Source organism: Daucus carota, chromosome 6 (assembly GCF_001625215.2).
Source record: "Daucus carota subsp. sativus chromosome 6, DH1 v3.0, whole genome shotgun sequence".
NCBI lineage: Eukaryota > Viridiplantae > Streptophyta > Magnoliopsida > Apiales > Apiaceae > Daucus > Daucus carota.
In genome coordinates this window covers 20,804,614-20,817,807 of record NC_030386.2, presented here as the reverse complement: position 1 = coordinate 20,817,807, position 13,194 = coordinate 20,804,614, and the positions used below count along the sequence as shown (strand labels likewise).

The following is a 13,194-nucleotide window of genomic DNA, read 5'->3' as shown; positions in this document are numbered from 1 at the left end:
GTGACATTAAATACCTGGTCTTTACTCAAAGTTGAACGAAGCTTCAAACCTGATTTCGGCAGATTTGGTTGCAAAAGGAGTTAAATTTCTAAATGTATGCTGCACTTGTTGGATTTGCACAAGAGGAACAATAGATGGCCTTAAGTTTCTCATAAATAACAAGACAACAAAACTTCATGCATCATCTTACCAAACACAGTTGGGAATTCAGATATTTATAGATATATATGGGCAATATGGCAGCCAAGCTCTATCAGATAATGTGTCTGACGTAAGTATAACTTGAGTAGGCTTTATCAACTTTCTCGTTATTTCTCATTCATTGTATCATAATTACACTTAAATCCCCATTTTATGGAATATTTTCTTTACTATTTCATAAGATAATTTAAGAAAAATCAAGATGTCGAGGTGTATTTGTAATTTTACAAGATCTAATAAAAATATATTCGTTTTTGAAATGTAAACTTAAGATCTAAGTTTGGATTACGAATCAGTCCGTGGACCGTAAATAAAGGATAGACAAAGTATTACTCGAACTTATCTAGTTATCCTAATTAGGCTTAACAAGACAGAAATTGTTGATGCTAGTACCGAATATGCACCATCCACTGTTTTCTAGAGAAGGTTTCATTGCATGTAATTTTGTAACTAAGTTTCATGATTACAAAGGGTACAAGTTATACATCAGCTTACGAGCCAATAAGTTAAATTTTGTTACGGTTACAGGCGTGTTTGGCTGGACTCGAATTTATATATTACAAGCAACTTATTTTTAAAATTTAATTTTATAAAAATATAAATTATCATTTTAAAAGATATTTTATGATATATTTTTATTATAAGTTTAAAAGTGATAAGTTGTAAACACCAAAAAAAAAAACTTTGAAGTTTAATCTTATATTTTACCTTAACATACGATAGAGCAAGTCCAACAGTACCCTATAATGATGTCCTAAGTTAAAATTTAAGGCATTTGACATAAGGATGTAATCCAACATTGTCCTAGTGGTGCGTAAAATACTAGGACACACTACATGTGCCTTATTTATAAGGCACTACCACACTTGTCCTAAACCATTTTAATCCATAAAATATTCACTTTCTCTCTCTTTTCACACGTTTTCATACTTAGCTTATATATAGTTGTATTCAAATATATTAATATTTTGATATTAAAACATGAAAATAAGACATATTGTTGGAATAGATGTATATGTATAGTGTCCTAAATCACTAGGACATTATATTTTATCATATATATAAGGTTTTTATTAAGATGCTGTTGGACTTGGTGATAAAAATCAAATGATAATATAATAGCGAAGAAAGTACACTTTCAAAAAAAAAATAGCGAAGAAGTAATATGTTTATTTACATACAGTCATACAGATAATTTACGGATGGGTGAGGTTGACACTTGAGAAAGCAGAACAATTTTAAGAAACCGATTAATATTCAAGAAAACGTCCATATCCGAATGGAACAACATGAATTACCTGAACAATGGCATATGTGTAAAAGTGGCAAGAATTAAGGGTGTGTTTGGTGAAGAAACTGAAATTAACATCAAGGAGAAGAAATCGGAGGAAAGCTACGGGTTAGTTAATTATCGGACAGCTTGGCGTGTCCGACCAAATCGCTTCTCCGCATATTCCGTCTCACTTTTTTTATTTTTTCAAGTAATATATCATATATCATTGTGGAATAAATCCAATACTCTTTCAATTACTTCAATGAAGAGGACACGTCACTCTCTTTCCACGTGGCAATTATCTACTGGTTATTTTCGGAAGAGATTTCGAGTTCTGACGCTACGTGTCTCATAACGTGTTTAGGTTTACCCAATCGCGGTGGAAAGTTCAGAATTTTTTTTTTCGAAAACAAAATTTTTTATTTCTTGTGTAAATATTTTTTAATCCGTAAGAACGGGTTGAGATAAATTAACTTAAAATTTCGATATTTTTATAATTTTAATGTAATTATGCAGTAAAAGTTATTAACGTATCTTGTAGTTTGGATTTTGGAGTAAAAGTTATTAATGTATCCTGTATTTTTCAATATAATGCGCATATAATAAATAATCAGCATCACAAAATTATTTTAGTCAAAAAATTTTGAAAGTGAAATAAGAATAATTAACATCACAAAATTATTTTAATCAAAACAATTTCAACACATAATCAAATTTGGCACAAAGAAATTATTATTTAGCTGAAATGAACGAGAAAGGTTGAGCTTGACGGAAAAACATAGAAGGACACTGACATAAAAAGAATACATAAACAAAGAATGTATATAAGTGTAATTATAGACGAAAGTTCGGTCCTAACAAGTGTGTCACCGGATTTGGAAAATAATACAAACACTTTTTCTCAATTGAAAACAAATTATATCTTCTGCTTACATGTTTATGAATTTTTTTTAAAATTATCAATTTATTAGTTCTAACGAGTCACGGTGATTCACGGAATCTATTTTAATGTAACTCCAGTATTTATCCTTATTTTCTTTGTTCCCTATTAATATTGTAATAATAAATTTGAAACTAGCTATCTATTCGAAGAGGGACTCTACGAACAATGAGATTTATAAAGAGTATATTTTTGGGCCAAACAATGAGATTTAATTTTGGGCCTTACAAAAGAATGAATGAGACCGACTCTACTGTCATCCAGACCCAAATTGAGCTATATTAGGCCCACAGTACTATCATCTTCATCATCTCCGGTTTTGAAAGTTACGATTACAAATTCACAATCAACATTAGACGAAATATTCACAAATCACAACATCAATATGATAGTGTCATCTTATTTTTTAAGAATAAATATTATTGCTGTTTTTTTTATATGTTTTAAAAATAAAATTTTACTATTGTTAAATAATAAACTTGAAACACCTCTTTGACAATATCTAAAACAATATTAAAAATATATTTTCTTAAAGGGAAAATAGATTTTTTTGCCATTCAACTTATTATGTTTTTAGAAATTTACCCCTGAACTAAATTCTTTCTCATTTTACTCACTAATATTAGGTTTGGATTTGTTTTTAGTCACTAACTTAGGCTCAGATATTATTATTAGCATTTTGATATATTTTTTTATAGCATCATTAATGCATAGTGATTGTATGTAATATTCTGATGAGGTGACATATGTTTATATCTTTACGTATAGTAATAATAATATAAAATGAGCCGATAAAATATTAAAATTCGGAAAAAATAATAATTAGGATTCTTGAATTTCATTAAATCAGCAATATAAAATCAATGACTTCAAACAATTTATCCTTTTGGTAAGATAAAGTCTAATTGAGTGATACGATGCATCATCTTTCACTATTAAAGTTTCAATCGACTAACTTAGTCTAAGATCTCTCTTAAATTTATCTTCAGAAATTTTAATAACTTCATCTTATTATAATTTTCAAGATAAAGATAAACAGATAGAGAGGAAAATTGAAATTTTTTTTCAAAAGAAAAAAATAATTATAAAACTGCATCTTTTTGAAGTCGTAAATTACGTGTCAAACTTTTATCACCCAAGTTAAACGATCTTGGTACATAAAAGATGTTACATATAAAGATATAGACATATATCAAATCATCAAAATATTAAAAATTACCACTATATTTAATAATGCTACAAAGAATTAATATAATGCTAATAATCAAATCCGAACCTAACTTTAATGGCAAAAAAAAAACCGAACCTAACATCAGTGATTAAAATAAAAAAAATTATAGTTGGATGGCAAATTTCTAAATACATAATAAGTTGAGTGATAAAAAAATCTATTTTCCCTTTCTTAAAACAGGGACTAGTTTTTTTAAAGAATGACTAATCCCTGTCCCATTCAAGTTAAAATTCTAATTTCACTTTTAGTACTCACATACTTACGATAAGACCACTAATAAGTAGCTCCGACCACTCTAAATTGTCTCTACATGTCCATATGAAACATGAACCGTAGATTCCAAAGCAACTTAATCCGAGCCGTCGATTTACTATCCCTAGTCTTATTTATCTTATTAAAGTAAATATTTGAAAAAAGAAAAGGGCGATATCAAATTCTTCCCCATCTTCTTAGTCTCGCGCCATCAAGTTTAGGGTCTCTCTAATCTCTCTCTCACCCTCTCTCTCTATATATACATTGCTTCGTGGGTTATTTCTCTTCTTCAAATTCGAAGCAGTAAGTTTTTTTTTAATTGTGTTTTTTATTGTTTATATTGAAATTTATAAGCTGGGCTTGTTGTTTTGTACTGCTTCTCTCGTTTTATAATGTGTAATGCTTTTGTGTTGATTTGTTGTTATAATTTCATAGATGAGCTGTAGAGGAAAAGGGTTTGTTTTGTTTTACTTAATTTGTTTTTCTTGGTGCTTGCTTTACTGTTGTATTGGTGATTTTTTGAACTCTTTGTTTAATATTAGAGGCAGGAATTTTCGATTTTTAATTTATATGGTAGGGATTATATATCGATATTTTTGGATAGTGGGTGAGGAATGCGTGTTTGTCGCTAGGGCTATTCGTGAATTTGTACGCTGAATTTTGGAGGATAAATTTCTCTTTAATTTTGGGATTTGGGCGGTGGTAATAAGAGATTTAAGGTAATATCTTGATGAGTCTCGTTTGCGCTTGTCTGAAATTATTCTTTCAAAATCCTTGTTTTCTTGATTATTCTTGTTCTAAAATTTGTAGGCGCGATTGCATTGTAATTGAATAATAGCAGTTTTATAGTGTTAAAGGGTGACGTAAAGTCTAGATTTTTTTTCTGCAATTGTATTTAGGTAAGGTCACACTTAGGTCCGTTGTTGATTCTTCAGTTTTTCAGGTGCAATGAATGTTAGTACCTAAACCTAATGGGATTATTCCGCCTATTCCCTTTTAAAAAAGCACTCAGCATATTGAAACATGCACATTTTGGTGATTTTATTGAGCATAGAAGTGTATGTTCTAGCTATTCAACTTGAATGTTACGGAACTATCAAATTTTTTGGGTGGAAGTTAGTTTCAAGAATATCTTGCATTGAACAAACTCAGTTATATAATTGCTTGTTTGTAACAGCCACTCGAGTTAGTAGTTGGACACAATCAAGTCTACTGATATACAATTGAACGGGTTTACTTTTAAGTTGATGGGAACCGGTGAGAACGACTCAGCTTCTGTCCCGTCGATGACTGATAAAGGCACAGAATCTTGGAAGCCTTTAGAGAAACTTATTCCCAATCAGGTGTGCAACCTTGTTTGTTTATCTGTCAAATCTGCTTAGAAGACATGGAAATAAGAAATTTTGAACCAAAGCACATTGATTATTGTCGAATAAATATATGAACTGACAGTACTGCAGTGCAACTTAACAGTTCTACCCTGAAAGACTATGCTAGCTAGGATTTTGTTCCTTTATGTTGTTGATATGGATAATCTTGTTTCTACTTACAATTTCATAAGAAATTACATTCTACTGATTTGTGGCATAATTTCTGTGTTCAGGTAAATCGTGAAACTGCGCCTGTCTTGTACGAGTATCCTTTTTTCCCACCTATTGCTGCCCCTCTGGCAAATCCTATCTCGTTTTTTCCTTCAATCTCTGCTCCTCAAGCAAATGGAAATCAGGTACTTCCTCAGACTTTGATTTTTTATTGTAAGTTTCCTACTTGGACTTGGAAGAGTTCTCATACTTCTCTGTTTCTTTCCAGAGTGCTGCTACCTCAGGCTACCCTCATATATTTCTAAGTCATATGAATTCGGTTGAGGTGGTTCTTAAATTCAGGCTCTGTATCTCTACCTTTAAATTGATTTGTAACTGAGACTACACTTTTTACAAATTATTCATCTTTTGCACAAAACATTACAGCAGCTTTATGTTTTTTTTAACCATCAGGATTGTGTACCCACAACCATCTCTCTTGGGAAGGAGGGCAAGAGCAATGAGAGCAGGGAAACTTTGAACAAGAGGCCAGAAGGAAGTGTGAAGATATTTCAAGCCTCTGAATTCCAAAACACGCTATCAAGGTAAGTTGTGAGTTGTGGTTCTTTTTAAACTTAAATAAATGAAATATCCGGAGAAGTTTGTTTTCTAATTGTCGTTGTTATTCGGCCTTCTACAGTGGACATCGTCAATCATCAGACGAATATGAAGAAAAAAATCAGGCTAAGGTAAGTGTAGACAATTTCTTATTGAACTTCAGTTTCTAGAAAATATTTCTTGGCGAGGAGAACCGGCTTAACATATAAGAATCTAAATCAGGACGTGAATACTTATTTTCTTCATGCACTTTTTCCTCTGTTACAGATGCAACAATTTTTGTTTTTTGAAAAAAAACAAGAATCTGATGCTGGTCAAAAGCATATGCCAAATTGTGTGGTTTCAAAAGGTAAATATAAATTACACAATTTAACGATTTCGCATACCTTGTTAACCATTTCATATTATCTTTTGCATTGAAAAAGTATCGTTCTGTTGCTTTACATAATGCTCTTGACCTTTTGGTTTGAAGATAAATATGGATTAAAATAACTCAAAATCTGGATTATCGGCACAGGATTAGACACTGAGAAGATATATACGAGTCAAGAAGCATCACATGGACATACTTTAATTTCTGAATCCAGCTTACATGTGATAAACTCAGAAACATCATCTGTCTTACCGGAGTCCATGGTCGTAAGAAATACCGTGGCAAGTATCTTTCCGGTTTTAGAAGGTGAATGTATCACAGATGTCCCGATGCAGGTATGTTACAGTGTCATTATTTCATCTCATTCGTGACTTGTTGACCAATGGTGAATACAACTCTTGTATAATACAATTTTTCTTTGTAAACCGAAGTGCTAAATCTTTTACCATTACAACTTTTATCTTTTGGCAGGATGAAAAGGAACTAGAAAAAATCAGGAAAAGACGTGCCAATACTTTAGCTGCTAGGAGGCGTAGAATTCGCCAAAAGGTTTGTGTAAGTTTACCAGCAACCAAGCTGGGTTAGTCTGAGATCAGTATAGCAACTATATCTGCATCATCATGCAATTGAACATCTTGGAGAGAAATTAATAACTTTTTCCTTTGTAAATATATATACTCCCTCTGTTTTCAAATACTTGACGCTTGATTTTTTGGTACACAATTCTAAGAGCTTTGACTGCATACTTAAAATTATTATTTTTAAAATTTTCTTTTTTTGAATAAAAATATTAAATTTATGCTTTAATTCACAAAGAGAATTTTAAAAATATTAACTCTAACTATGCAGTCAATGCACTTAAAAATGTGTGCACAAAGTTAAACGTCAAGTATTTGAAAACAGAGGGAGTATATGCTAAATTTCACGGAAATCTATCTTTTACAATCAAATCAAACCAGCTTGCAATATATATTAGAGGATCTCCACTTACATTAATTTATTTGTTACACAGCAGGAGTGTGAAAAGCTACAAGCACTTGCTGATGAATTAAGCAGTGAAACTTCAGAACTTAAAGAGACCCTGAACAATTATTCCAAAGAGTGTATCAGGATACGTAGAGAAAACAAGGCCTTGTTGGTACACCATCTAAACATCATTCGATTACAATATGTGTATATGTGATGTTCTAACTTCAATCAACCTCCAAATGTTTTCTTAACAAATTGTCTTGTATTTTATAAAACAGGAAGAGATTAAGGAGATGTGCCGTCCAGATGAATTTGCCAATATTGAAGCTCAAAATCCAGACAGGGAGGATAATATTCCAAGTGAATCCTCGTCTTCGGATAAGTGTGTGGATACAGGTTCAGATATAGAAGAAGCTGGTTCATATTAGTTATATAATTTTAAATTGTTGTCATCAACTTTGTACAAAACGTTTTGTTACCATTAAGTTTCTTAGTATTGTGCAGACAGTTGAACATATATCCCTTCATATATGCAGCATTACAAGTTGTTGACTTCATCCATCTTCTGATATGGTATCATTTACATCTATATATTTCTCATCTTATTTACTCTAGAGATGTTTAAACATGGGCTTAAAATCACTTTCCTTCAAAATCAATTAAGATTATTATGTAGTGAAAAATGAAGAAGAATATACAGACACATTACTATTATGTTCTGCAAAGGTTATACAACCGTCATGAAGCCAAGATTTCATTTTTAATTTGTTACTGCGGAACCCATTAATATTTTATTTTATTGTGTTCGGTTGTGAACGAAATGTTGGGAAAATAATATGAGATTTGTACTGTTTGTAGATAAATTTTTACGGTTTTCATTGCTTGTTCCCATTCATTCCTCCATATCTAAACCAGATTTCAAACACAGCTCTTGAAAAGAAATTTCTCTTTTACTTTTCCTCTCCACCCATTTTTTAATTTGATTTTGTTCACGACTTTCATTTCATCCTCCCAAACCAGAGTTTCAGACCAGAGTTTCAGAAGTTAAGACACAAATTATTCACACAAACTGCTCTTAGAGCAACTCCAATGCAATGCTATACTTGGTTCTATTGCTATATTATAACATCAAAAGTAAAAAAACTCAACTCCAAAGGGGTGTTATATTTGGATGCATCCATGCATAGATGCATCCTTGGTTCTATATTTGAAACCAAGGATGGATCCATCCATGTTGCCACATCAACTCCAAAGAAAGAATTTGTTGAGATATTTAATAAAATTTATAGAAGGTAAGTAAAAGTTAATAAGTTTGTTAAATTTGAAACTAGTTATAGAAGACTTCTAACTCTACTTCTGTCATTCAACGTCCAGTTAAATGGAGGAAACCAGACCTGGGTTCTTTAAAGCTTAATGTTGATGCAGCTGTAAGCTTGGGAGGCTCTTCATTCTCTGTTGGTTTAGTGCTTCGGGATCATTCAGGAGCCTTTATACGCGGCAAAGTAGTTAACAAATGTATGGTCACCTCCGTTTTTGAGGCAGAAGCCCTTGCAGTACTCGAAGGTTTAAGCTGGCTTCTAACTAGAAACCATGACAATGTGATCATCGAGTCGGACTCTCTCCTCACAGTTCAGGCCCTGCAATCTCCCCCTGAAATCTTGCTGGAAGTTGGTTTCATATTGGATGCCTGTCGTCGTATTCTTGATGCTAGACCAGGTTTTTCAGTTTCTTTTGTCAAACGACAAGCGAATAGGGCTGCTCATCTAGTGGCGAAATTACCCTGTTCCTTAACTTGTCCAAATGTGCTTACGTCTCCTCCAAGTATATTGTTGGAGACCCTTCTGTATGATATTTCCTAGTAATGCAATCATCTTTTATTCAAAAAAAAAAAAAGAACTGGAGTGCAAGTTTTATTTTAGCACCAAAAAAACACTTTTTGGTGCTATATTATAGCAATAGCAATAGATATATAGCATCTAGTATTGGACTGCTCTTAGATGTTCAACTGAGTTCAAATATCCGATCTAGTTTTCACCTTCAAATCGACCGAAATATCCGAACCGAACCATTAGCACATATGTTATATAATTAATATTTTTATAAATTTAATTTAGGTATTTAAGTGTTCAAGTGTTGATCAATATTATTTTATACTTTTAAAATTATTCTTCCCCTTTTTTACCATCCTTATTTTATATACTCTTCATTCATAATCAACCTTTATTATTTTTCTCTTTTAAATAAAATATTTTGTGTAGTTCTTAAAATAAAATGAATTATTGATTTTCATAACAACGTATAAAAGTAACACCTAAAATTATTTATATCAAAAAATTATACAAGTTTAAACTTTATATTTTATTAAGTATTTTGTTAAGTGACAAAAAAAGAGAGCACCATGAATTATTACAAAATATAAAAATGAATGATTTTTTTTTTTATATTTTGGTTTAAACCGAAACCAAACCGAACCAATCCTTCAAGAATTGGTTCGGTTTGGAATGGTTTTTATAACATTCGGTTTGGGTGCGGTTTGTAAATTTTCTAAAACGAAAAATTCAGTTTGTTTCGGTTTGAACCTCCACAACCGTCCAAACCGTGGTCCAAGAATATTTGCCAAGATATACCAGCAGCAGAAGGAACTGCTGGTCATATGTAAAAGAATCCAGATTCATGACTCAAAACTCCATTGTATGAGAATTCAAGCCCAGTACGTTTATGGTTTTATCAAAACCCCTAGTTATACACATATCTGCAATAAGGATAACAAGATTTTGTGATACAATATCAACAACAGAGTGCAATGAACCAAATTGCGAGAACTTTCTCTTGTAATTGAATTAATACCACAATTGTGGTTTTCCCTTGTACATGGGAATATTATCCAACTGCCAGACAATGGCAACATTGTAATCTAGAGCTAGAACCAGATATTGGGAATGCCCACTATATGTAACATTGTAATCTATTTCATAGCATAGTAAATGATAATCCATTAAACATAAGATTCTCGCATGGCCATCTACATCTACCAATTTCATCCAAAAAAAAAAGTTCATATATACATTGTTGGAAAAAAGCTCAAGTGCAAATGAATTTGAACCCTAAAAATATGTATTTACAAACTGACTACAAGTCTACAACAGCCAAAAGCTAAGTGATTCACAAGCTATTTGTTTTCATATTCAGCCAACATGCATGAACCTCAAGAAGATACCCAGGGATTTGAGTATTTGAGATAAAGTGGACAAATAATTCTTTGCCGCATCATTCGTCATGGTCTGAATTGGAAGCTTCGTCAGGTCTTGGTGGAGCTTCAATAGTACTATTTGCAGGATTTTGGTTTGGATAAATGATATCCCTAACAATGTGATTGGCTGATTCATGGGAAGAAATTAAAACAAAATCCGGAGTTCAACCGGTGTAATAGTAAAAGGTTAAAACACAAAACACCAAACCGATATGGAGCATACTGTTTCTCTAATGTCTAGAAGTAGAGGAGATAAGTACAAAATTATACACAAGATTAGAGAAAATTAAATGAAACCTGTAACTTAAAATATATAATACCTGATACCATGATTTTTGTTCCAATAGCTTTTGCAAACTGCAATTCCGCCTCGCGTGCACTAAAAAATTTTCCCTGCAACCCAGACAGATGAAAGGACACCCATAATTTCCCCACATGCAGTAACAGAACTAATATGTACACTTTGTTCCTAGAACTGGAAACCCGAATCAAGAATAGTAACAATATAGCATATTCACTGATTTCTGAGAAAGTCTGGTCAAACTTTAAAAACAAAAACTATTTTCATCAATTCGGAAATAATTATATATTTTACTACTACATCATCCTATGGGCATAAGCAGATGCCAGGATGATAAGACCAAGATTTTAAAAGAACAATCAATGCAAAGGATAGTTCTCTCACTTCTCTGTTTAACTTCAATAGATATATTTTCGTAAAGAAATTTGAGGGTACTGAGAGGTTTTTACCATCTGAGTATATAAGAATCCCACAACCTGGTCGAGTCTTCTTTGATGCCTCAAGAAGAGAGGGCGTATATGACTTGTATACAACTGCCTCGCCCCCTGTCAAACAGAAAATATTTCCGATATTGTTTTACCAAAATTGAGAAATCTTAAAAATCAAATGAATCAATTGCAGATTTCCAGCGCTATACACACCCCAGAGACTGAGCAAAAAGACGTTGCATCGTGATGTCGATAATCTTTTACATGTAAATTATTATGAGACATTCATGTGCAGCCATGATGTAAAAAAGCTAATAAATCTCATCAAGAGAAAATAAGGGGGGCTATAAAGCTTACATTAACAGATGGAAGCTGAAGCCAAATTAGAAATGCAAGCTTCATATGATGGTACAATGGAAACCTGCAAAATTCAAAAAGGTAAGTTCAATGGGATATACCTCAAGCAATGCAATGGAAACAATTTTGAAAATTTTGAGTAGTGATTATTACTCGATCATCAAGAAAGACTTGTCATAACTATTATTAGAGGATATATAGATACTACTATTACTACTACAACTTTCAGGGTAGACTTAAAAATCTAATCTTGGGAACAGAAACATGATATTTATCTTCACTATACAATAAAGCACTTAGGCAGTCTTGCCATAACTCATTTATAGTCTTCTAGATAAACTCCTGACAGTCCCACAACAACCCTCCAGCCGTAAACAGTATGCATAATATCGTAATGCAAATTCTACGACTTGGAATTTAAATAGACAAAACCCAATTAGGTAAAAATGTACCATGAGATAAGTTTGTCCGCAAAGGTTTCAGCAACACTGAAAGATCCATAGGCTGCAATCAATAAATAGTTTGAGCAAAGATAATATAAATGAAAAGTGCATAATAGTAATAGTAATGCAATACTGGGCAAGGTTGAGGGATTATTACAAATCACAGGAATAAAATGATAAGAGAAGTGACCTGAAATAAATTATCAAAAATTCGAATATTTCACAATCATTCATTACAAATGGGGAACATTAGCATAAATTGATGAATCACAAATCTTGAAAACAAAGGCAACAACATAATGGTGGAAGCAACATATATTAGTATCAAGAGTAGTACTAACCTGCCCAGTATACAAGCCACCTTTGTTGCTCAATTTGATCTTTGGTCTCAATTGCCTTAAACGTAGAGTAAACAGGTAGAGCTACCCCAACAGAAGAGCTGGACACAAGCATTTACCCAAAAGCATAAACATAAATTTACAAAATCAAAATTTCTTCTACGAAATGGCAGTACATACATCTCAGCTCCAATAACACAACCAATATAGATAAACAAACATTCATCTCCGATTAAAACAATCTTTACAAAAAAACGTATTAAAAAAAAAAAGGCAGAATAAGAAGCTTACCAAGCCGTTCGGACAACAACGTTAGAAGCAAAGGGATAAAGAAGCATACGAAGCCCAACCTGAATAAAGCAAACAACATAAATTCACAAACCTAAAACTTGCGGTCGCGGATCATCCGCGCAGACAGTTGACAAATCTAAATATTTACACAAAAATATAGTTACTTAAAGAGTAATTGAAACACAATTAAAACCCTAGTTAATCGAATCACAAAGTAAGGCAGTAGTTACCTCATTAGATCCCAGCACCGCCATCAGATTGATGGTTGTTTATATGTGTGTGCTCGTGTTTATGTAAACAAGGCCTGTTGCTAATCCAAAGCTTTAAGCTGCTTCAATAGTCCTGCATATAGGAGTACTACTTTGCATAGGACTAGGGGTGTACACGGTTCGGGTTGGGCGGGTTGACG

The 13,194-nt window shown here is 32.4% G+C and overlaps 3 protein-coding genes across 5 annotated transcripts in view; 2 read left to right on the top strand and 1 right to left on the bottom strand.

Annotated features, from left to right (window-relative positions):
- LOC108227605 (uncharacterized) overlaps positions 1–13,194 on the top strand; it is an 88,449-nt gene that overhangs the window by 6,945 nt on the left and 68,310 nt on the right. The gene's annotated exons all lie outside the window — the stretch shown is intronic.
- On the top strand, positions 3,979–7,938 carry LOC108225492 (transcription factor HBP-1a). 3 transcript variants are annotated; one of them, XM_064078952.1, is made up of 11 exons: positions 3,979–4,112; positions 5,075–5,240; positions 5,501–5,623; positions 5,707–5,763; positions 5,892–6,022; positions 6,118–6,166; positions 6,303–6,384; positions 6,553–6,743; positions 6,880–6,957; positions 7,421–7,546; positions 7,656–7,938. In XM_064078952.1, the coding sequence occupies exons 2-11, from the start codon at positions 5,145–5,147 to the stop codon at positions 7,803–7,805; spliced, it is 1,083 nt and encodes a 360-aa protein (XP_063935022.1). In that variant the 5' UTR covers positions 3,979–4,112; positions 5,075–5,144; the 3' UTR covers positions 7,806–7,938. The 3 variants fall into 3 exon arrangements, with proteins under 3 accessions (XP_063935022.1, XP_063935023.1, XP_063935021.1); XM_064078953.1 differs by having other exon boundaries at positions 4,043–4,200; positions 7,424–7,546; XM_064078951.1 differs by having other exon boundaries at positions 4,043–4,200.
- LOC108225201 (HVA22-like protein k) lies at positions 10,331–13,153 on the bottom strand. The gene is made up of 8 exons (XM_017400024.2): positions 13,016–13,153; positions 12,786–12,844; positions 12,498–12,595; positions 12,166–12,217; positions 11,714–11,777; positions 11,378–11,473; positions 10,948–11,020; positions 10,331–10,754 (listed from the first exon to the last, which is right to left on the bottom strand). Exons 1-8 carry the CDS (start codon positions 13,037–13,039, stop codon positions 10,645–10,647), a joined length of 576 nt encoding a protein of 191 aa, XP_017255513.1. The 5' UTR covers positions 13,040–13,153; the 3' UTR covers positions 10,331–10,644.